Source organism: Strix aluco, chromosome 4 (genome assembly GCF_031877795.1).
Source record: "Strix aluco isolate bStrAlu1 chromosome 4, bStrAlu1.hap1, whole genome shotgun sequence".
NCBI lineage: Eukaryota > Metazoa > Chordata > Aves > Strigiformes > Strigidae > Strix > Strix aluco.
The window spans coordinates 126,279,719-126,303,424 of NC_133934.1; the positions used below are offsets into that span (position 1 = coordinate 126,279,719).

Genomic DNA, 23,706 nt, shown 5'->3' on the forward strand with positions numbered 1-23,706 from the left:
GAGAGGGAGCAGCAGTGGTATTGCTGTTGCAGTGGAGTCTGGCAGTGCACACCTGTAACTGCTGGTGTGGGCATCCACTGCAGAGCCTCTGGACCAGGTAACATTCATGGGAACATGCTCAGACAGCTGGAGAGCCTTTAGCACCCTACTGCTGAAATCCTCACCACGTGCAATGCAGGGGGATGTTCAGCATGGGATGGGCACCTCGGTGTCCAGCTGGCTGAAACCTTGCCAGGACAAGGGATGCCTTATTTACAGTCCCTGTGTGACACTGCTGGGAGAGGTGAAGGATGCATCCCCTGTGAGATGCTCTTCCAACACAAAGCTACCTGTTAAACTGCTGTTCTGTTGTTGTCTTCTCTTAAACTGCTTTTGCCCACTGCCACTCCTGGAGTCTCTGCTACCTGACTGTCTTCAGACAGTTGGAACCCAGTGATGCAAATTCTGCCTGGTCAAACACCCATCAAGAGCAGTGTAGGTGAAGATCCTGCTCTGGAGTTGGTCTGCACCTCAGATGTGTTATCTCTTCAGCTCATCTGTGATTTTTCCTGCAGAGAATTGTTTCACTTCTGCTTCTTACTCTTCCCTTCTTGCTCATCCATCCAGTTTTGTACTCCAGTGTCTGGACTGACACCACCTGGCAGGGATTAATCTTTCTGCCTGTTTTGCTCCCCTTCCTTTATACTGACCTTCTCTTGCATTTGTATTTTACTGCAAAGGTTGGCAGCCCCCCAGGGGTGGTATGCCAGATGGTATTTTTCTTCTGATTAGAGGTGGGGAGCCATAGACAACAGCTAATCAGCATCTTTTCTCTGCATGAAGCAATAACTCTCACTCCTGTTTGGAGGGCAGCAGAAGCTTGGGAGCCCTTCCCACTGCATGTGTGAGGTGCTGCAGCTCCTGCCCTGTCAGCTTTGCTGCTTGCTTTGAAGCCTGCCATGAGCTCTCTGGGCCTCCAGCTACAGCACTCGCCCCTTCCCATCATGAGTCTTGTATGTATCTGGCAACACAAGGATGTGGTGCTGATGATGGGAGAGTGGCAGCAGGGGAAGCAGGGCATGTGTGGAGAGAACCTGATCCTTCAGGCTGGGAAATAAGGTCTCTGCTTAGCAAGAGCAGTGGTGATTCAGGAGGCTAAACTGCTTCTGAGCCCTCTGGGATCTCCTTTAGAAGCCTAGCTTTCTGCACAGGAAGATAAGAGGGATTTCTGTTTCAACTGAGCATTGATCTCTCCCTATTTAATTGAGACTTTCTGCATAGGCATTTAAAAAATCTTTCTGCTCTGACATAGGACTGCAGCAACTTTCCTGGGTTCCTACTGAGCTCTTATGCAACCACAGGACTGTTTTCTCTGCTCTTGAATATGCTCTGAGCTCCTCTAAGGGCAAATGTGGGCTGTAGCTAGGACCAGCTTTCCTAAATGATGACAACTCAACTAGAAGGCTGTGGGTTTCTTGGCTCTTGAGTATGGCTCTGCAGGTGTCTGTCATCCAAGGGATGTGGTGCTCTGTGCTGTGTGGTTTTGACAACTGGCACAGCTTTTGTGGTCTAAATTTCTTCTGATCAGCCTAAACCTTAATGCAGTGAGCCAGATGTTTTCCTGAGGTTAGGGATCACCAATCCACATTTTGTAAAATGGGACAAATACCACTTGGGGATAGGCCTTCTGCCTGGGGATGCCACTGCCCCAATTAAGCACAAAGGCAGCTTTTGAGCTGTTACTCTGTTTTCTAGCATCTTTTTCTGTGTAATGGCAATTAGGGGGTACCACATCCTCATGGTGGAGTGGCATTTGGAAGCTTGGTTTCTGTTCCCCCAAAACTACAGTTCCTAGTGCTTACTCTCAGACTGTCTAGATGGTGCCAGATAAGAGAGATTTGGGAGTGCTTTCCTGTAAAGCTACACTGAGCTCCAGCCCAGGGTGCTCAGGCTCTTGGGGGAGGCAAGGTCAGACATCACTGCTGTTGCAGGCACATGCTGAAGTCCTTCAGGAGGGATCCTGGCCCTTTGTGGGGAGGCTGTGCCTTCCTCACCAGTGGAAGGAGCTGAGTGAGCTCAGCTGGTCTGCACTGCCTTCAGTGGGGTCTTGCTGATTGCCTCACTGAGGGCCTGGCTCATCATTAAATACAAACCCCTGCTGTTCAGCTAGCTCTGTTTCTTGGGGACCATATGTGCCAAACTGCTTTCAGTTAATTGCATCAGTATATTCACCTACCTGGCTTGGATGCAGAAATGTTTTTAAAAAAATCAAATTGCACAGACAAACATGAGGTGCTTTGAATATGTCTCTAGATGAGTTTATTCTCCTCTGTAGTGGACTCTGGAGAGATTAGCTGGGTAACAAATATCCTCCTACCTTGACTCTGATGATAGTGATTCTTCTTGCCCTTCCTAGCCAGAGAAATCCTATAAAGGGATTATAGGATATGGGGACAGGACACAGCAGAGGATGAGCCTTACTTGTCTGGGAGACTTAATTATAGATTTTTTTGTCCCTGTGCCCAGAATTTGGGTATCTCTATAGCAAGCTAAACCCTGCAGCTTTCTCTGTGGGGCTTCTAGGGTCCAAAGAGATAATCTAGTTCAGTTTGCCTGCTCAGGACCACTGTGTAAGGCTCCCAACACATTTTTAAAAGTAGCTCTTTTAAAAGAAACCATGTTCCTTTTAGACTAGATTCCTTTGCCATAACATCTGCCCTGGTAGGTATGGGCAGGGATGGCTGCACTCCTTCAGCGTGGCAGCATTTGGCAGGTATAACTTGCCAAAGTGGCAGGTAGCCTGCCATGTTCCCTCTTCTGCAAGATCCTTGCAGTGTTTAATTGAAACCTTGTGGACAGAGCACAACAGCAGCTGGCTCCTCTTGGCTGTTCCTTAAGCAGCTCCTGTCACTGCTCCATAAGGGATGTGATCCAGGGATGCACTGAGGCTAAGCAGGAGGTAGGTTAGTGCACTTCCTGTGAGGATCTTGAAGGTCATGTCATCCTTAACGTGATAATCCTAAACCAGCAGTTAGTACAGAGCTAGCCTGCTGCCAAGAGCGATGCCTCGCCCATCACTACCTGGGTCAGAAGCTGGTTCGGTGGGAACAGCTTACAGCACCATTGCTGTGGCTGTTGGTGAGGGTGGGTCTGTGCCTGTCACTGCAGACTCAAGGTTTGGTTTTCTTGTGTGCCCCCACCCTGCCTGCACAGCAAAAATACAGCTGAAATGGCTGGAGAATAGTGATTGTGGAGCAAGGCACATGGGACAGAATGGGAAGATGTCTCAGCACTCATCAAACCATGCGAAGATTAATCTTTTCTGACATGTAGGGCAGATGTCACTGTGTTACCTTCCAAGGCTATCCAGATGCAGTGGGAACAGCTGCCTCTTGATGTACTTGTGTTCCAACCCCAAGTCCATAGAAGCCCTTCAGCTGTTAGACACCCACCCCCCCCACCACATACTGCCCTTGCTGCATCCAAGCTCCTCAGGAAAACAGTTTAAGCCCAATGCTACCTGCTCCCTGCAGCTCAGTAAGCTCTAGCTTGGCCCACTTCAGCATTAACTTGGGATTTAGAGACTGTTTACCTGTGCTTTTGAGATGGAGGGAGGAACAAATAATCTGGCTCTTGCTACTTTCCAGTAGGTGTTTTGAAGAGAACTGAAACAAGCATTAATACATTGGGGTTTCTGATGTATCTATCCTATATTTTTGCGTACCCCTTGCCCCCTCCCAAAATCCAAAACTACTCTGCAACAGTGTGTAAGCCCCAAGGCTGGTTCCTGTTCAGTTGTCTAGGCTTGCTTCAAGCTGTTGTTGCTGGGGGTGAGCTGCTTACATGGTTCAGCTGTTGCGTAGGCTGCTGGGTGTAGAGAGTGCTTAGAGCTTTTATAAAAGCGGGAGGTGCTCTACCTGTTGTACAGTGTCAGGAACAGTCAATAGCTCTGTGAAAATGGGCAACTTTAAACTCAGCTGCTCTAGAGGGAGTTCTTAACCATGTGGCTCTTGAATGTGAAGTGTTCCTGATTAATCAGGCTGGCTTTCAACATGCAGCTGGCAGAATCCTGGTCATTAGGATGGAGGAGTAATCCAGGGCTGTGAAAGGCACTGTGAGGTGTCTGCCTAGGACAGCACAGTGCTGTTTCCAGTACTCTGCCTGGTTAACTGGTGTGTCTCCACCTAATGCAGCATTTGGCTGTGGAGAAGCCCCTGGATGGTGAAACACAGCTGACACTGTCCTTGGGATCAGCAAACCCAGGGTCCTGCAGTCATGGGGGACGTCCCCTCTGAACCTTGGCTGTGGGCTTCACTGTGTTTGCTTCATCTGCTGTGTTAAAGGCTGTTCCAGAACAGTGCCTGTATGAAGCTTTAGACTTTCTGACCTTAACATTAATGATATTTCAACAATATCCACTTGTCTTTGGATTGAAACAGTTCCTATTCCTCTTTGTCCTCTGTACTCAAGTTTACCCTTCCAAGGAAACTGCAGCTTAACTACTTTCAGTAAGAAGAGCTCTTAGTCTTCTGTTCTCTGCTTCTTTCCCCTGCATTTTGTTCTTGTACAGTCACCTAAGCTGCATGTCATACTTCAGGAGTGAAGGCAGTAGTTGCCTTTTTTCAGAAAAATACTTCAGAACTTGTAACCATTTACATAACTTTATAAAAGACCCTTCAAATTCTCCTTACACTTTTCTTCTGAGCTGTGTCACAGTACAAGGAGTCGTCTTTTTTTTGATGTGAAGAGTATTTTTGCTGAAAATCAAGGATCTGACTAGGATTGCTATTTGTACCCTGACTGTATGGATTAAGGCCTGCCTCATTAAATCTCTGCAACCCCATTAAAAATTTAAATGAGGTTGCAGGGGTGTAAATAAGACCGGCACTTATCCCAGCATGGTTAACTAGCCTGATACTGTAATTCCTCACCAGCTCTTTGGATATCAGCTAAATTGGCAGGGAACAGAAGATTTAAAACAAAGCACATGCAAAATGAATTAATTATTAAATGTTCTTGGTACACACTTTTATCTTGCTTCCAGTTTATTGCTGCCACTGAAATAGGAATTGCTGTCCCTCTGGTACAGGTTGACCTCCATGTTCTTCACAGTAGATGGTAGTTCATCCCCCATTCTCCTTTGTAACAGAAAGCTGTGAAAAGGAAAGAAAAGTGTGACAGTTTTGCAACAAAACCAAGCTTTTTTTTTTTCTTTCATTTCCTGGAAGTGTTTGACCAAAGACAAGGTCTCTGCTGCTAAATCTGATCGTGGCTTGTTTTGTTTCATTAAATCCCTCTGTGAGTTGAGGAAGGAGGGGTGTGGAGGGTGATCAAGCCCTTAATGAGTTGGGAGCTTGTGGGTGAACAATTAAGAGGGTGTCAGGCTAATTAAAGGCTCACTGAGAAGAGGGGTGAGGAAGCTCCTGCTGCATGCAGCCAGGGTGCTGAGCTCAGCCTTGTCAGCACCTCCCTGTGAAGGGGGGCAGAATGCAGTGAGAATGGGTGCACTGGCAGCTCTAACAAAACTAAAACCACACCATCTCAGGGGCTGACTATGCTAAACAAGAGGGTTTGCTCTCTCAAATACCATACCTGTTGTGCTTTATGGTCCCCAACAGCAATTCCTACATGAATCTCTAGGAATGGTTTAAAGCATCCTTGCATTGGCTTTCCCAGATGTCTGGGAAGGGGCTCGTACCTGCCCAGCTGCTCTCTGGGTGGAGGTGAGCTGCACAGCAGTTTTACTCTTGTTTTATAAGAAGAGAATGAAACTTCTCTAAGTATCTTTATTCTGGCCCTGTTCTGCCTCCAGCCGGTTAGATAACATTTCGTAGTCTGACCCAGCCTCATTGCTGTTCTGGCCAGGCTGTGCTTGAATTTTTAACTGTATCCAAATTCTCATTTGTCCTAAAAATTAGAGTTCACTTAAATATCACTTTAATGTTGTAGCTTTCCTATGCTTATCTTCAGGCTTAAACAAAACCAACAGAAACCCCCTACAGTTGCTATTGAAATGTAACTGGACTGGAAGGATGAAAGTTTTTAATGAGTTTTTCTTTGTTTTAATCTGGGGCTTAAGCAGTTCACCCTTACAGCTCTAGGGAGGTGGATCCAGATCAGCAGGTGTGTGGCAGTTTCTTCTGAAGGCTCTGCAAGGAGCATTTTCCTCTGGAGCTGCTGATGGCTGGGGTCCCTTAGTGTGTGGGGGATAGTGTTGCCTTCTTTGGGGAGCTTTGAGCATCAGGATGAGGGCAAACCACCCTGCAGATTGGTTTAGCTCTTTCATTTCTGCTTCCTGCCCTGTGCAGGTGGATACTGCCCCTCTTGATCTGAAACAGAATGCAGTGACTAGAGCACTGGCTTCTTACATTGTCTTTTGGGAAGAGTCACAGGCTTTTTTTTTTTTTAATGTTAACAAGCTGTCTGTAAATGGCAGGGGGGAGATGTTGTGGTATGTTTCCTCCTGTCTGACATCAACACTTCAGGCCACATGGGTGCAAGGACAGGTCAGCAGTGTCATTCTGAACCCCTTCACGAAAATACCCTGGGGAGAGGCACTGCCCTTGACAAAGAACACTGAAGGCAGCAGGAGAGTGATCAAGGGCTTAAAAGCATGAGCTCTGCCTAGAAGTGAGCTGAGCGGGCTTGCAGTCATCTTCCCTTCTGGTACCTGATAAGACTTGAGCTAAAACCTCGATACCCTGGAGACAGTTGCCCATAATAGCAGATCCACACCCTAATCTACATCATCTGTGATGGGTTTGTCTAGAAAATGAAGCTTAAATCAAACGTTTTCTTGGGCTGTTGGTTTTTCCTTTCCCAGGCAGTGTGGTTGAATTGCATACTTCTGAAGAGACACCATCAAACAGCCTTTTGAAAGAGAAAATGGAATTAACGCTTCTGCTGGGGCTTATTTTTTGGTGATTGGAAAGAAGTACCGCGCCCACAGCCCTTTTCCATGTGAAGGCATTTTGTTGAGAGAAGTAAACTCTGTATCTGCCTTCATCTGTCTTGTTCTGCCCTGTCCAATTACAGGTCATGGTCATTAAATCTGGACTGATTTGAATGCCCTCGCTTGATAAATCGCCTTTCTTGTCTTGATTTTTGTACTGGTTAGTTCAACAACTGCATACCTCAGGTTAGAAGAGCTGTTCTGCAGCAAACTAGGAAGCGAACTTGTTATAGTCCATACTGTGTATTCTGCAGCGTTCTGGTTTTTTCCCTTTAAAATAGCCTCGTGTTGCTAAATCAACTCTCTAGCCTGGCTCAGTGTGAAAGCAATTTTGTGGTGAATGCTGCTGGAAATGCAGCTCTTAGGAGTGATTGTTTCTGATCTTAATACAGAAGCAGACCCGTGGTCCCTGCTGGAATATCTTTTGCCTTTTTTTCTTTTTTTTTTTTTTCTCCAAAAGCTCTTCAGTGCCTCAGATCCCCTGTGACAAGCAATGAGCCAGGACTGAAAAAGCAAGTGTGAATCCCCTCAGATTTGGGGGGTGGGGGGGAAGTAGGTTAGGATCAGAATCCAAATCTCTCCTTGTGCTGTCTTTGCAATGTCAAAGAGCCCTCTGCTGGGAAGTGGCTTCTGGCAGCGCTTGGGCTTTGGCAAGCAGTGACTCCTAAAGAAGCACCAGCTCAGCTCTGCTGCCAGGGGTATGTTCCCTCTCCAAGACTTAGCAAGGATTTTCTGCCATTACAGAAAAGCTTTGGACGTGTAATTTCCTCTTCTCTTGAAACTCATGTGGTTAGGTGATCTTGCTCTGTGTGGTAGGGTCCCACCCAATGGATGCGTTCTTCCTGATGGTCCCTTTTCATGGCTCTGTGCGATAGGCCCGATGCTGATACTTCCCATGAGAGGCCACGCTTGATTTGGGTCCCCTTCCAGAGCAAAGCATTTAAGACCACGTCCATGCAAGATGGTCTGTAGATACCTCAGGTGGCTTTGCAGTGAACATGGCTGGGTTTAACTGAACCCATCAGTATGGGGGTTTTACCCTGAGGATTTTGCATAGCTTCTGTGCCCACTGCTTGCTTGGGTGTCTCCACCCTGGTACAGTACTCTGCCCAGAAAGCTGTCTGCACATGATGAGAGCCCATCTACGTTCCTACCAGCCGTCTCCTTCCAGGCTGTCGCAAGTGATCGTTCTTGGCAGCATTTTGAAGACGTTGGATGGTGACATTATTACTGATCATGTAAAAGCAGCAGATTAATAATAAATGAGTTGTCCTAGAAAGGCCTTCCTGCCTTGATGGTCAGCTGTGACCATAAAAGCAATGCAGAAAATGGATGTCAGTGGAAGAAAGCATTTGGCAGAGACTTCTTAATGCCTTTTCTTCCTGTTCTGGCAAGAGAAGGTATTCATAGACCCCCATCCCTAATCCTGTTGTTGTTTACACTCCTCTGCTTCCTGTCCTGTATGTGCACATGGGTGACCAAAGCCCAGTGCTGCTGTGAGGGTGTGAAGTGGATGGGAGTAGAAGATAAGCAATGGGGTGCGTGGTGGGTGAGACACTTCAGTCTGTCCCTGCTGCCCTGTTCCCCTGTGAGCGGCTCCAGTACACACAGGAGGAACGGAAACTTCTTGGAAGAGTAGAGTTTTGCTCAAGGGTGTGTGTCCCCAGTGTGTGTCACAGCGCAGGTGGGAGTCATTGTGCTCCGTAGCTCTCTCCTTTCCTTCAGAGGCATGTTATGCAGGTGGGTGCTAGATCTGTGCTCTCTGCAGTCATTGCTCAGCTTGCACGAGAGGTCTTGGCATGCTCTACCTCCCTGAAGTTATATGAAGAGTGGGGCTTGCCACTGGAAACCAATTAGCATCAGCTGCTGGTTAATCGACTTACTTGGCACTCATCAGGTGCTCCTAGGCATTCAGACACTACAGTGCTGGGTACCGTATAAAATGACAGCTTAGACTATCATAAAGCGTAACTGCTCCGCATTACTGTCTAGACATCATTGTCCTCTGAGTTTGGTGTGAGCAAGGCTGAGACAGGAAAGGACAGAGAAAATGAGACCTCCAGGTTTTGTCCTGCCACCTCCTTTTTATTTCTTTTATTTTTTTCCCCCACTTTGAATTCAGTTTGTGACTTTGAGTGAATCTATCACCTTCTAATGAGAGACTTTTGCAGCTCAGGGCACAGCAAGCTATTTCTCTTGTGTGCTAAACCTGACAAATGATGGTTTCTTGAATCTTCTGAGGAGTAAAAGCGTTTGCAAACATTAATGGAAAATATCTAAAGATAGAAACATCTCGCTGCAGTGAAGGTTTCTTCAGCTGAAAACAGAGGCCCTGATCTAACTTGGTTGCCATCAGCAAGGTTATAACAACAGTGGTTTCAGCTCCAGCTTGTTACATGCCATTGTACCAAAACTACTTTCTTCACTGCTGTCGCAGCCCGTCTGGAGCACGTTCCTGACGGAGGTGTTAGCACCAAGCACTGCACTGAGTGCCTGGCTGGTGCCGCTTCCCTGCGGCATGGGCTTACAGCTGCTGCCCTGTGCTGGTATAGCAGCACTGCAAGTAATTTGGACATAATCTAGGGCAAGAGGGAATGGCCTCAAGTTGCACCAGGGAAGGTTTAGACTAGATATTAAGAAGCATTTCTTTGCAGAAGGGGTTGTTGGGCGTTGGAATGGGCTGCCCAGGGAGGTGGTGGAGTCCCCATCCCTGGAGATGTTTAAGAGTAGGGTCAACATAGTGCTTAGGGATGTGGTGTACTTGGGAGCAGTCAATGTTAGATTAATGGTTGGACTGGATGATCTTCAAGGTCTTTTCCAACCTAGGCAATTCTGTGATTCTGTAATTTGGATTTCCTCCTCCTTGGGAGGAACGTGGCTTTCTGCAGCTGTGTGAATCCCGTAGAGAAGCGTGAAGCCTGACTGAAGCCATCTTTGAGGAATGGGTTGTTGGTACTTGAGTTGCCAGGAGGAAGAGCTGGCCCTGTTGTCCTCTTCTGCACAGCACGGGATGGTTTGGAGGGGCCAGGGTCCCTCTTTGTAGTTGATCCTGCCATCATGGGCTGAGGCTTTCTGTTGTCTAACTGCTTCAGACACTGCTGGTTGTGGGTTCCTGCTGGGGCAGGGAAATGCCTTAGGATGTGTGAGGTGGTCTCATCTCTCTCTGCTGAGTCAGATAAGTACAGCTTCGTAGTGAAAAACCTTTTTTTGAAGCAAGCATAGGGAGCTTTTGCCACCCTGAAATAGCAACTCCCATCCTGTGGATATCACCAATGTTGCTAATGGATCAGTATGGAGTCCTATGATAAAGCTCAACCATTGTCACTTCTGGTGACTATTAATAAAGCTGGGAACACCCAAAAACTCTGCTAAAGATTTGTTATTTTGTCTCAGACTTGTTTTCTTGGTGCTCTCCTATAGCTCCTCCAAACCTGAAAATTTGAATACCTCTTACAAGGTTGTCAAGTCCTTCAAAACTAGAATCTTTGACATGTGAAGTGGGAATCTCATTTTCCTGAAGATTCCTGCTGCTTGCATCTTTCTTAGATTGTACTGTTGTCACAGCAGGGAGGTGTTATGTTTCTTGGGTTTTTTGCTTTCCTGTTTCAAGTAGGCAAAGCAGAGCCTACTTTACAGAATACAGTGCTTATTTAGTCCGTCAAAGAGTGACGGGTTTTGGATTTCTTCACTCTTGGAGATGAGACTTTAACTGCCCTAGATTACTCTTGCGTTACCTGAACTGTACAGAAAATACGAACGTCTGCTTGGACTATTAAGTATTTCAGTGCTGAAGTCTCAGTGTTACCAGGAGAGGAGACAGGATACCATCCCTCCTTGAGAGGTTCATGTGGCACACCACAAACAACAGCTAGGATTTGGTGTGTGCAAACAGAATAACAGGATCAGCTTATATGTAAAAAACATATGAAGATCTATAGAGCAAGGATGTCTCACAGCAGAAACTGCTATAGGTGCTGTGTACCTGTCTGCTTCAGCGAGCAAGGGGCACTTCTGACCACTGTCAGACGTTCAGAAGTGATCCTACAGCTGGGCTCTAGGTGAATGCCTGATTTAGATGGATTCATGTCTGTGGCTAAGAAAACTTTATACTTGCAATTTTTTTGGTTGGAGACTAGTGCCTTGACTATAAGGCACTAGCATTTCATCGTATGTTTTTCTCTTTTTTTGTAAGATGAACCTTAGCCAAAACTGAAGAGTGTATGCAGTTTGAGGGAACTGGGGGTGTTTATCCTGGAGAAAAGGATGCTCAAGGGAAACCTTATCACTCTCTACAGCTATCTGAAAGGAGGTTGTGGTGAGGTGGGGGTCAGTCCCTTCTCCTAAGTAACAAGTAACAACTGATAGGATGAGAGGAAACAGCCTTAAATTGCACCAGGGGAGGAAAAAATTGTCTAGCGTTGTAACAGGCTGCCCAGGGAAGTGGTGGAGTCACAATCCCTGGAGGTATTTAAAAGATGTGTAGATGTGGTGCTTAGGGACATGGTTTAGTGGTGGAGTTGGTAGTGCTAGGTTAATGGTTGGACCTTAAAGCTCTTTTCCAACCTAAATGATTCAATGATACATAAAGTAGTTCTCAGTGGTCTGCAAATGCACGTGAAAATCCAAATGCCTTCCGAATCTGCTGGGCTTTGCACTTTCAGTCCTTGCCACTTTCAGTCTCTTCTGTTTCTTTTCTTCCAAGCTGCTGCTGAGGCCTCTGAAAGGCGAAAAAGTGCCTTTTTAGAAGGGAAAAAGTGATTTTTATAAAAGGCTTTTGCGTGAAGCACAAATCTCCAGCTTGAGGTTGAGCTGTGTGATGCTCACTTCTGTTTTCCATCTTATGCGACTATCAAGCGTTATGCGCAGCCTGCTTACAGCTGCCAGGCTCCTGTTGCACCTCTGCTTCTGAAATCCACTATTTATGAAGTTTGTGATTTTTTTTTTTAGAAGTGTAGCTTCCTCCTTGTGACCACCAAGTGGTGCTCTGCGCTGCACCTTGCAGCAAGGCAAGCTGTTGGCATTTTGGGATGGGGGGTTAAAAAGCTGTTTTCAGAAGTAGGAATGTGCTAGAGGAGGAGGGAAACAAGTTAAGAGCCTTTTCTTTTCCCCTTGCAGCGGTTTTGCTACAAGGACTACATTATTCACATCCTTATGCTGTGGCTGTGTGATGATTGATGTAGCTTGGTGATGATCAGATGTGATAAGTAGTCTTGGCACTTTCAATTTGGGTGTTCAGCTTGGCTGCCTGCTAGACTTTGAAGGTACAGAGATGGCTATCTGCTGCTTCAAAACTAGGTCCTGGCAGGTGTCTTTGATTTGGCTTGCTAAAATCACAAGAAGCTTCTAAAAACCTTGTCCCCTACTAGTTTTTCAGAGATAAAAATCTGATCCCTGTTTCCTCTTGGCTGCTTTTTCACCCAGTCCATCTAGGAAAAAACCTCTGTTCATGTTTCTCTTCTCTGGTGTGCTAGCTGTTTAGTGCCTTTTCTGTTAAAATTTGGAAATGTTTATAGCTGTGTTGCTCTCAGCAGAGGCAAAAGACCTACATTAACTTGTCTTTGCAGGTTTCCTGCAAGCACTCTCCAGGTGCCATTCTCAGGTTTACAGAAGCTGTGTATTTTGTATGAAAACATGTGGTTTGATAGAGAAAATTCTTATGTTGATTTGAAACGATGGGCACATTATAAGACAGAAACTGCCTATAAAATGTAATGGGAATTTAAGGGGCTAACTACATCCCTGTAAGCTCCATTAGATGCTCTGCATGGTATAATTGCAGGAGTGATCATTCCTTTCCAGGTACTGAAAGCCATGCTAGAGCAGAATGATGCAGCTAAATTCAAACAGCAGCTCATTTGTATGAAATGCAGGGCTAGAATTGAAAGGTGGCAAGCGGGATTGTCTTGTCTGGTGAGCTGGAAAAAACATGGAGTGTTTTAAAGTAAATCCTTGAATTAGAAAGGAAAGGAGATGTCATGTAACAGCACAGTGAATGCCATGGTTTTGTAAGGTACACTGATTTCTCTAGGTATTCCAATCTGTGAAGTAGAGGCCAAGGGAAGGAGGCCAGCTCCCCCCAGTTAATTCAGGTGGGATAACCACTAACTAAATAGCTTCCCCAAAGCTCCCCAGTTTGTTTCTTGGGTATTTTGTGGAACAGCTTTGCTGGAGTGCCATTGCATCCCACAGCAGTAAGGAGAAGCCTGAAGCATCACCTGCTTTATTTAGAGCAGGTATGACATGTGCAGCCCCTCAGGTGTCCTACCTCAGCTGCTCCATCTTATTGCAGTGCCTGTAACCTGTATGAGGTACAACTCCGAAGGAAATAAAGGGATATCTAGATAACAAATGTTAATTTTGCTGGATCATTAGTTTTTAACATAGTCTTAGACTCCCGGCTAAACCAGCTGCTCAGATGCAGGGTGATGGGTTCTCCCAGTCTGAGTACATCAGGAGGGAGATTTTCTACAGGGCTGAGCAAAGCATCATGTAAATTAGATAAAGTGCATAAATACTATGTTTTAGTTTTCAGCTTTGAAAAACTAACCATGAGAAATTCAAAGCATGTCATTATTCCAGATACTATCTTTTTATGGTGGGTAGCTCAGTTAGTAGCTATTAAATAGCTTGGATGCAAATTCTGGCTGAGGAAGTTCTTGAGTCTTTGATAACTAAAAGCTGGGAAGAGAGACTGTGGGAAGACTGGCTCTGGGTGTGCCCTGCTTTAGTCTTTCTTCGGCATCCGGGGCTAGTTGTGCTCAGAAATAGGATGTGGGCAGAAAGGGCCTTTGGTGTGATCCAGTGTGGTCATTCTCGTGTTGCCATTTTAGATTCTAGCAATGAAATATGGCTTAAATATTTATTTCTCCATATGTTAACAGTACAGTCACCTTTGGAATAAGATGGGTATCTGCTCTAGTAGAGAAGCCACAGGGATTTTCTTGGTGTCACATTTTTCTGCTCTCACACGAAGTGTTGGCTGTGCTGCCTTCTTTCTAATACTGAGTTAATTCTTCCTTGGTCATACCTCTGTCTGGTGTAAATCCGTTGTGACAGGAGTGCCGGTATAAAACTGCTGAGGATCATGCTGAGGATTGTTACCATCACCCCTGTTCTCCTGCACCCAAGAACCGATCTGCCAGCATGCATCAAAGCGAGATGCTTTTTCTGGAGGAGGGGCCATATCAGTCTAATTGGGCTGGAAAGCAGTGTCCTTTCCAGAGCTGTGAAAGGCTTAATAAAAGTTAAAAATAGAACCAACTTATTTCTGCCTCCAAGATTGGAAATCAGGGAAATAGTTCTCACTTGAGCTGAAATTAATTGAGCGGATAGCACTATAGTTATATTACTCAGGTATTTGTGCACATGCACGTGTGTGTTTGTACTCTGCTATTAGGAAGCAAAATAACAGTATTTCCCACTAATGCTTTGACAGTCTAAGACAACATCTCATTGTTACTTAGCGACTTCAAATGATGGTGAGCTCTGCCAAATTAACCCCTTTGGGTGTGTTTCCTGTTAGAAAACAGGCACAAGTTCATTCAGCTGATCTTCCTTTGGAGAACTGGTATCAGCTGGCTGTCCTGGTGCTCACCTATAGAGATCTATGAACCTTCTGTCTTGTGGGATCTTTCCTGATTGTTGCTTTTGTGTCTCCTTGGCCAGAGGGTGAGGAAGAGGAAGAGGATGAAGAGGAGGAGGAAGAAGAAGAGGAGGAAGAGGAAGATGAGGAGGACAAAGACATAGATTTGATGGATGAAAGCATGGAGGGTGACACGGAGCTGCCAGGTTTCACGCTTCCAGGCGATACCTCCCAGGAGCCTGTAGCTGGCCTGGAAAACCCTGTGGCCCAGCTGGCCGGGGTGTCCTACCAGGTTCCTGACACCATCGAGTGGGAGCAGCAGAATCAGGGTCTGGGTAAGAGAAAAAAACCCTTCTTCCTTTACCCTTACAGAGGACATGTCTCCTGTGCTTCACTTTGCATGGGACAGTCCCTTGTGCTGGGAAGTCTCATGGGTTGCCTCTCAAGCTAAACACAGAGCAGGCTCATTTCTGAGGAAACTCCATCCACCAGTGACAACTGGTTGAACTGGGATGGGTCCCAGGCACTGTGACCTGAGTTTTCATTTTGGGGAGAGCTGCTCTGAATACTCCACATCTGCCCCTTCATTCCCAGAGCTTAGTGTTGTCTTGCTCCAAGGGTGGACAAATAAATAACTTCTCAGGTGAGATTCCTGGGGAAATTTCAGTTCCCTTTGCCCAAGATGGGTTGGTGCGAGGATATATATGCTGTGAGGACAAAGCAAATAAGGTAGCTGGGTAATTGTTCATCAGCCTATTTGCTACTTCAGCGTCGTTTTTGTGAGTGCCACTTTTCTGGCATTTTTAAGGGCTCTATGGTCCAGCCATGGGACCCTATGCTGGAAGTGTTAAGCCAGACAAACCTGCAGAGCCTCTATAAAGCTTCATACGGTTTATTCCCATTGTACATATAGGCCCTGTGTTTAATAACTGGACTAGCTTATTCCACCTACAAATAGCTAATCAGTGTTTATACGTGTCCATCTGATGCAAGTCAAAGCTGGTGTGGGACAAGGCAGAGTTTAGGAGGGAACCTGCCCAGCTTGCTTAAGGGCACTGGTATCATTTCCCAGCATACTCAATTCCCAAGCCAAGCTCCATCAAAACGAGTCGGAACCTTTCAGGTGAATTGGTGGGAGATGAACCACATCTATACAGAAGGTCTATTAGAGAAGTAGCTCTTTTGAGAAGCTCATCAAATAAAGGAACACCCAATCTCTTTTGTACCTTGTTTTATAACAGCTATCACTTCCCCTGGATGTTTAATTCTGATTTAACCTGGCAGTTCTTCCCCTGTAATGCAGTCTCTAGCCTGCTTTAGCATTGTTAGCTTCCTCTGAATTCAGTCAAAAGAGCATATGTCGAGAACTATGTGGGAGGGTTGCTCTTTGAGGGCATATTGAGTTTGCATTAGGTCTCATATCTCCCCGTCCCACTAACTCTTGCTTGAAAAACATCAGATTGGATGGGTGCCATGTCAGATCCGTTTCATGTGTCCTGTTATCCCATCAGGCTGTACAGGAGCTGTGTGGGGGGAATAATTCTAAAGTTTTTAAGGCTTTCTGGTTGGCTTTGGCAAGCTGAATTAAAGAGGTACGTGGCAGTGCTCAGAGGAAGTTTAAGAAACATAGGGTTATGATGGGAGTCGCATCAGCAGCTTTGTGTCCTTATCTTACTCATTTCCTTGGTGCAGGATCTTTGTGGTGCCTTGAGAGAAAATGTGAGAGGAGCAGGATGTTTTCTGCACTCAGGGGTGCAGTGGACTGGCTTGGTGAGCTCTGTACGACTGCTAGCAATAGCGAGAAGGTAGCATTAGGCTGTTATCTAAAGCTATTTGCCTCGTTCAGGATCGTAAGTAGCAGGATGGATGGCTTGGCAGAGCTTCGCCTCTGAGTCAGTCAGTCCTGGCTAAGGGTGCCAGGGCTTTGTAATGTGAGAGAGGCAGCGTTTTGTGAACCCTCAGGTGTGTCCCCACACACCAGATATCACATTGTGCAGCGTGGAGGAAGATGGCACTGATATCTCCTCAGGGATCTTAGTACATTTAACCACCCCAGCTAGGGTGGCTGATGCAATGTCATCTGGCTTGGGTCCCTGGAGGGTTCTGACAGGAGTCCTGTTCCCAGGAGAGGGTGCAGGGCAATGGTTAGTTTGACTGGAAGGATGTCTAGAGACTGCTGAAGATGCTGTTGTATATGACATAGGCTGTTGCCATGAACTTTGGGCCTGCAGAGGAGGTTGTTCTGCATAAGTTATCAGGCACAGCTCTGTTCGCAGCTGATGCAGACCTGAACTGGAGTCACAGCTGCGTTTCCAGCCCTATCACCTTTGCTACTGAAGGAAGAGGCTCCGGGTAGGAGATGCCTATCAGATATATTGGTAAATGAGGCAGGTGAGAAAGCAGTGACCAGAGGGTGAAGCTGTCCCTGTTGTGTAGTAAACCCCTCTGACTGGAGAGGCTGTAATAATTGTGCACAAAAAATAAGCAGGCCTGGACTATGAAACAATACGTAGCTTTAACATTCCTTGAGTAATAGCATCTGTTGTGAGGGGGCCTTGCCCTAGCACAGAGCCATTCTGGAGAACACAATCTGCAGTATCTCTTCTGGAGATCTGCCTCAGAACATATGGGTCCTGTTCAGTTTCTGATGTTTAATATTGTATCATCCTGCAGCCTTCATTCTCTCTTTCTTAGACCTTGGAAAGGCTATCTTTCCAAAAATTTCAGACATGGAATAAATTGACTGTGTGGCAAAAGGTAGGATTTTTCTCCCTAACTTATGTTTTATTGACTCTCATGAAAATTGAAGAAGCTCCCTGTGAAGTCTGTCAGGTTGGGCCAGCTGCAGAGCACTGGGTTCAGACACCTGAAGGACTGTGTAGATGTTGAATTTCTGCATTATCTGGAAGTGCCTGGCTGGTTATGTGTCAGCAGATCCAACTGGTTTGGATGGCCTTTTATTTTTAAGCTGTTGGAGTCTGTGCAAACAGCCATGAGGGACCGGATGAAGCTGTGGCTGAGCTGAGTTCATCTTTAAGAGTTAGATGGGACTTCCGTGCAGTGGTGTTTTAGGTGAGAAAAGAGGGGATACGGTGGGATCCGTCTCTCTACTTGTGACTCACCACTCTTATTCCACCAGCCAAACACTTACGTAAAGAGCCTTTTATTCTTTTTCTGTCTAGATGACCTTAATGGCTCTTTGACATTGCTTCCTTCTCCATCTACAGTGTGCTGATGCCCACAGTGCTCCTAAGAGGAAGGGAAATTATTTATGTTTTAGAGGCACAGAGGAAACCAAGGACTTGCATGAGCTCGCACTGAAAATCTGAGGCCAAGCAAGGACCTGAACTCAGGTGTTTGAAGGGCTCATTTGCTGGGAGTGCCTGGGGAATGGGAGATGTTGTTGCATCTCCGTGGTGGTGCTGGGCTCCTTTTCCCTGAGATGCTGCTGCAGTACTGTAGCCCTTCCCCTCTTCCCAGTTTGTGCCAGGTAGGAGTTTCTGCCCTGGTTCCCTGGCCCTGGGTGTGTGGGCACACTCCAAGCTACTGCTGTGTCCAAACCCGTGTCTGTACCTGGTCCTGGTTACGTGTTTGTTTATGGGGTGTATTAAGGAGAACAGGAAGAGTGAAAAAAGTGTATAGCTTGTGTCAGCAGGAATGGGATTGTTAAGAACAGGAGAAATCCCCCAAACCTGGCAGAAGGCCAGAAGAGCTGCCCACATTGTTCTGCTGGAGTGCCTGGAGAAACCAGACTCACTGTGAAGGGCTTGTAAAGCTTTAGATCTGCTGGACATGTGCATGGACTATTTCTCTTTGAAACTCTTTTTTTTCTAAGTGCTTTTCATCTAAAGCTACCTCTTTGAAATCCATTTCCTTTAAGTGATTTTCTTCTAAAGCTAAAATTAACTTGACTTAAATTTTAAGACAGCTTCGTAACCTCTGGATGTCCCCAGACGCAGCCCCTTGGAGCAGGGAGCTGCAGTTCTTCTGAATGCACCCGGGTCAGGGGCACTGTGCTTCTGCCTGCCTCAGCCCACGGTGAGCATCTTTGCGCATCCTGGGGAAGATCTCAGCCAAAGAGTGCTGAGATATGAAGAATTTTCCAGAAATATGATTTAGAAGGGGAAGTTGTTCTGCTTGACCTGCGATACGGCATAGGAAAGGAAGACCTGAAGAAAGATAATGGTGCCCAACAGAGTATGAGATGAGGGTACACCATCTAAGCACCAAACATTTACAGTTGCCATTTTCTATTTCCTTCTCCTGAGGATGCATCTGTCCTCTGGCCTTCAGAATTTTGACATTTAACGCTAAACTCTATAGTACAGAAGAGCCCAGAAGTATTGGAGTAGCTATTCTCAGGTCAGTTATTATTGAGTTTGCTTGGCCTGATGGGTCACACACTGCAGATCCCTAGAGAACAAGTCAGTTGATCTGCAAACAGTTTGGCAGAGCAAGAGATAGTTTGGACTTTTGTAGTGGTCAATGAGAAAGTGCTGGAGAAACAGAATCATTAAAAATGTCAATTCTGGGAAGTCAGATGGTCCTACATTAACTCCAGCTGAGCAAAAGCAATTTATAAGTGCTGGTTATGAGGCTGTCAGTTTTACAGTCCATTAGCTGACTCTTTAACCAGCAATATTTAGGCAAAAAGTAAACCAGAAAGTGATGTCATCTGTGTCTTTATAAAATAGAATTTGATTCCCCAAAAGCCGTTCTAATGGCCTGCAGCTCTGGAGAAGGAAGATCTGAATATGCTTTGGGATCTGTTTTGGTGTCCTGTTCAAATGCTTTGTCTTCAGAGGTTGCCAGTGAAGGACATGGCAGTACTTTGGGACCTCTCTGCATTGTGTGTGAGATAACTTTGACACTTCTCTACTTGTTTCTTGGGTTGTATGTAGGTGGTGTGTGGTAGGCAAACACTGTTCAGAGAGCATCAGAGGGGCAGGAAACTTGGGCTTTCTGGGAATGAATAAAAATACGTAATTTTTCCCTACTACCTCTTTTGTGATTAAGCACTACAAGGAGAACTGCAGTTGGTTTAGATGGGTTCAAACCTAGTAAACAGTTTCTGGGTTCTTTGTTGTACACCTCCGTGGAGATCAAGGCCCTCTACTTCTCTGTTGATGGTGGCTACTGTGACTGTGCTCTTCTCCCACTTCTTAAGAGTATTTATTCTCGCAGTGTCTGTGAGAATCCTTATTTTACAAACCATGAGCCAATACATAGTAACTTAGCTTGAACTGGTCTGGGAACTTTGTGATAGAGCATGAAAACATCCCCAATCTCCCAATCTATTTGTTAATGCCGTAGTACTTGCCTGTATTTCATGTATTTTTGTGCGTAGGATCTAAGTTCTTACAATAATGGAAGGTCATATAACTCACTTAGGTAATGACATGGGAATTGCATAATAAACACACTTTTGGAATGTGAGGTTTTTTTGATGGATAAAAAATATTTGCAGCTCTGAGTAGTTACTTACAGAGAAAATAGCTCTAGCTGTATTGCAGATCTGTGGTCACAAATTATACTGCATAAACCATATAACGGATGTCACTGGTTAATGACGGTAAGGCAGAGTAGCAGAGGCAGAGTAGTGGAAGATGATGAATATTTGAAATGCCATTTTTACAGGAAGATAGGATTAATGCTTTTATGGGCAAAAATAACCAGCATTAGCAGGCAGGAGCTGAGACTCAGAAGTTAGTAGTATGTTCTTTAATTGCTGCCCAAAATGGATCTATTTTAAGTACTCTTACAGCTTGCATTATTGGAGCACTAGAGTGCCTTTTAATCCTTAATGCATTTATCTTCTTAATTACCCTGGAAAGGGTATCCATGTTTTACAGGTGGTAAGCAAAACCACCGAGAGGCCAAGTGACCCCACTGGTTTCATGAGGGAGCCTTTAGCAGAGTAGGGATTTTAACGAGGGGAATTAAATTAGTGCTTAGGCATTTGCTTTCTCTTGCTGGAGGAAGGACATGTGCACTTCTCCCTGGAAAGGGAGCAAAGGATCACACAAAAAGTCACCATCGCAACAGAAAGGACTGAGTCCGTAGAAATCCCAGGTGAGAGAGCCAGGATCAGGAGCGGGGCAGATTTTTCTTCCCGACATGTTTGAAGTGCAGCTGCCTGCAGCAATTCTGCCCTCTGTGACTTTGCCCCGTACATGCTTACAGGAGTTTTGTTGCACAAAGCATTGACCACACGAGATCTGTGTTCCAGACGGCTGCACACTGAAATGAGCAGTCTCAGAAATACGGATTATTATTCTTCCTGTCTTCCTGGGTGCTCCAAATAATTTATACAGTTCCATATGTTCCTTGCTAGCTCCCTTTCCCTCTCCCAAGCAGTAATGAAGCTCCCATCATCAATCTGTGCATAAGTCAAGTTTCTGTTCCTCGTGAGGGATGTGTACTCTTGTTTGGAATGACTTTTTTTTTAACTGTTTTAAGAGATTGTTCATAGCTGTGTCTTAATCCTGGAGCAGACTCGTATTTAATCAGGTTTGCCTTGTCAAAGGAAATTTTGCATCCACACACCTGTAAACAACGATCCTCTCTGCCAGCTCGGTGTGATGTACGCTATTGTAATGACAGAGCAGTTCCCAGGAGGGAACAGTTCACATCGGAGATAGCTTTTTCTTTTCATCAAATTTTATCTCAAGGTGGTTTTGGGACTGTCTCTTTTTTTCCCCTCTAAATTGCTTCTTTCTTTGACCTGTCTTGCTCCTACTTCTGCTCTGAAGCCAGCTGAGATAATGAGCCTTGCAGACCAGTCCTGCGCACGCTCTGCAGGGTGGTGGGGCGAGAAGCAGCCCTGTGCCTTGCACTGGGACCTTGGACAATGGGACCTTCCAGGAGACACTAAACTTGGGCAAGTCTGAGCCCTGTGGTCCTGACCTACCACCCTGCTCTTCTCTTTTTCCATCCAGCACAAGACCGCTGTGCCCTCACGGATGAGGCCTGTGCGTTTTAAATGGAAGAAGCTGTCAGTGTGTCTGTTGTGCTGTGAATCAGGATGAGGAGTTTCCAGCCACAGAGCGTGAGCCACTAGTGGGTTGGAGCCACATCCTTCCTCTTGGAAGCACCTCAACTCTTATCCTCCGAGCAGAAATCAAGACCAAGAGAAGGGAATAGAGATGAGTAAAACAGAAGATTGGAGGGTGTTTTGGTGATTTCCAGTTCTGAAGGCAAGCAGCTATCAGAAATAGGTGAAATAAAGCTGTTGCCTGCAATAAAAAAAGGCGTGTGCTTCCAATTTATCATAAGGAAGGGGAAGACAGCAGGGGCCTTTCTACATGGAAACCTCCAGCAGGAAACGTGGGCTGATATTTTAGCCTGATGTTTTTTGTGGACTGTATAGGGGAACAGCAGCACTGTAACATCCTCAGATACGTTACTTTGAAATATCAGCCCTTCCACAAGGTTTATGCATCTACTTAAACCTGTGTCAGAGGAAGACTGGCTGAGCCCATTTGTTACCAGCCCCTAAGTGCTGTCTCCAGGAGCTGGGGGTGGATTTAGAGGTGTTTGCTCGGGTTTGGCTCTGCCTTCCCTCTCCCTGCCCGCAAAGAAGATGGTATCGCATCAGACAAGACGTTAAGCTGGGGTTACTGGCTGTTGCTGGTGGGAATGAAGAGGTCCTGTCCATCTGCAGCATTTCTGCCTCTTTTTCTGCAGTTTGGAGTGAGGTGGTGTGAAGCCATAGAGAAATCATCTGCTGGTTTGTAGGAGGAGAGAGAGGACATTGGTCACCATGGCTGATGCGGTTGGTATAAGAGGTCCCAGCTGAGGTCTGGCTGAGCAGGGGACATTTCTGGTGGATGGTGGGAAACGTGGATGAACCCAAGCCTGAGGGCTGCTGTCTCTCCTGTATGCCCTAGTCCTCGCTACCCTGCCATGCAAAAATCTCCTGAAATACGCGCAAGGAGGGAGCGATGGCTTCTGTAGTGGAAATGCCTGTCTCCCCACCTTGGGAGCCTTGGATGATGTTTGTGTGTGCAGAGCATTAGGGAAGCTTTGCTGAAGGGAACTGAAGTCTGGGCTGCTGGTTGCCTACAATTTGTCTGACAGACCAAAGCTGAGCAAATTCACCCTTCTCGGCTTGCCGGGGAGCACGGAAAGGCAGCCTGCAGCAGCACCAAGCTCCTGGGATTTCCCAGCAGAGGAGGACTCCTAACAGGCTTTCTGCCTCCTGTTGCTCTTGTTGGGCCAAGAAAGCAAAGTTGGAAAACTTAAGCACATGGCTGAGCATTTTTGATCTTCTCTGGCTGTCTGGCTCTATCCATCCATTTGCCTCAGCCTTTAGAGTTAGGATGCGTCTACCTTGGAGCACGGCTTGGCATTTGCTGCTCCAAGTAATTTATCTTGGTTTTTTGCCTGGATTAAAGGATAGGGTCCATTAGCCTGCGCAGAGCTCCATGCTGTGAAGGCTGGACTGCATCTGCTAACCAAGCACCATCTGGGTTTCTTCACGGCGTGGCAAGGCAGGCATCCTTCTAGACTGTCAGCTGGCTTAGCACTGTCTGTCTGTCCCCTTGTCTGTCAGCCCTACTGTAATGTAAATCATAGTGTCTTTGCTGTCTTTTTAATCTGCAGTTAATCTTTTTTTCCTCATGTCTGCAATTTCAGCATATGCTTGTATCGCATCTCAGTGTGGTTTGCATCTTCTTCAGTTTATATGTGTCAGAAAATAGCTCCATTTAGACAGAGGAGATGGTTTTCAGCGCTCTCTCCCTTTGGATTTTAGTAATCACTTAGCTTGATTGAAGAACACAGACAGGGCACTAGCTTTCCCTGGGTGAGAGTTATTAATTTTTCCTTTATGTGCTAGTCTGGGTGGCCTTTGCCTTGTGAAAAGAGACTTGTCCTTGTGTTGGAGAAATCACATCTATTTTCTAATAGTCATCTGTACTACAGTGCAAAAGATCTGTCTGTTTTCATGGCATTTCAGCCCTCCAAAAAAAAAAAAAAGGAAAGGGGAAATGCGAAGGTTCATCGTCCTGGAATTGCCTCTCTTCTTCTGGGGATTTGCGTCAGAGGCTGATCTTTTGGCTTAAAATGTTGGCTCCATTGCAGAGCTGATAAGAGAAAAATAGAGGAAAAGAGCTCATTGCAACGAGTAGTAAGGAGAGAGAGGGTAATTTATCGAGAAGATAGTTTTAAAATATTCCTTTCTAATGAGAAT

General features: G+C 45.9%; 1 protein-coding gene across 5 annotated transcripts in view; it reads left to right on the forward strand.

Moving 5' to 3' along the window:
• Positions 1-23,706, forward strand: part of ARMH4 (armadillo like helical domain containing 4) — a 71,544-nt gene that overhangs the window by 11,338 nt on the left and 36,500 nt on the right. For all 5 annotated transcript variants that reach the window (XM_074821031.1, XM_074821028.1, XM_074821029.1 and 2 more), the window contains exon 5: positions 14,597-14,848. In XM_074821031.1, coding sequence (XP_074677132.1) covers positions 14,597-14,848 — 252 coding nt within the window. The remainder of the gene's footprint in view (positions 1-14,596; positions 14,849-23,706) is intronic.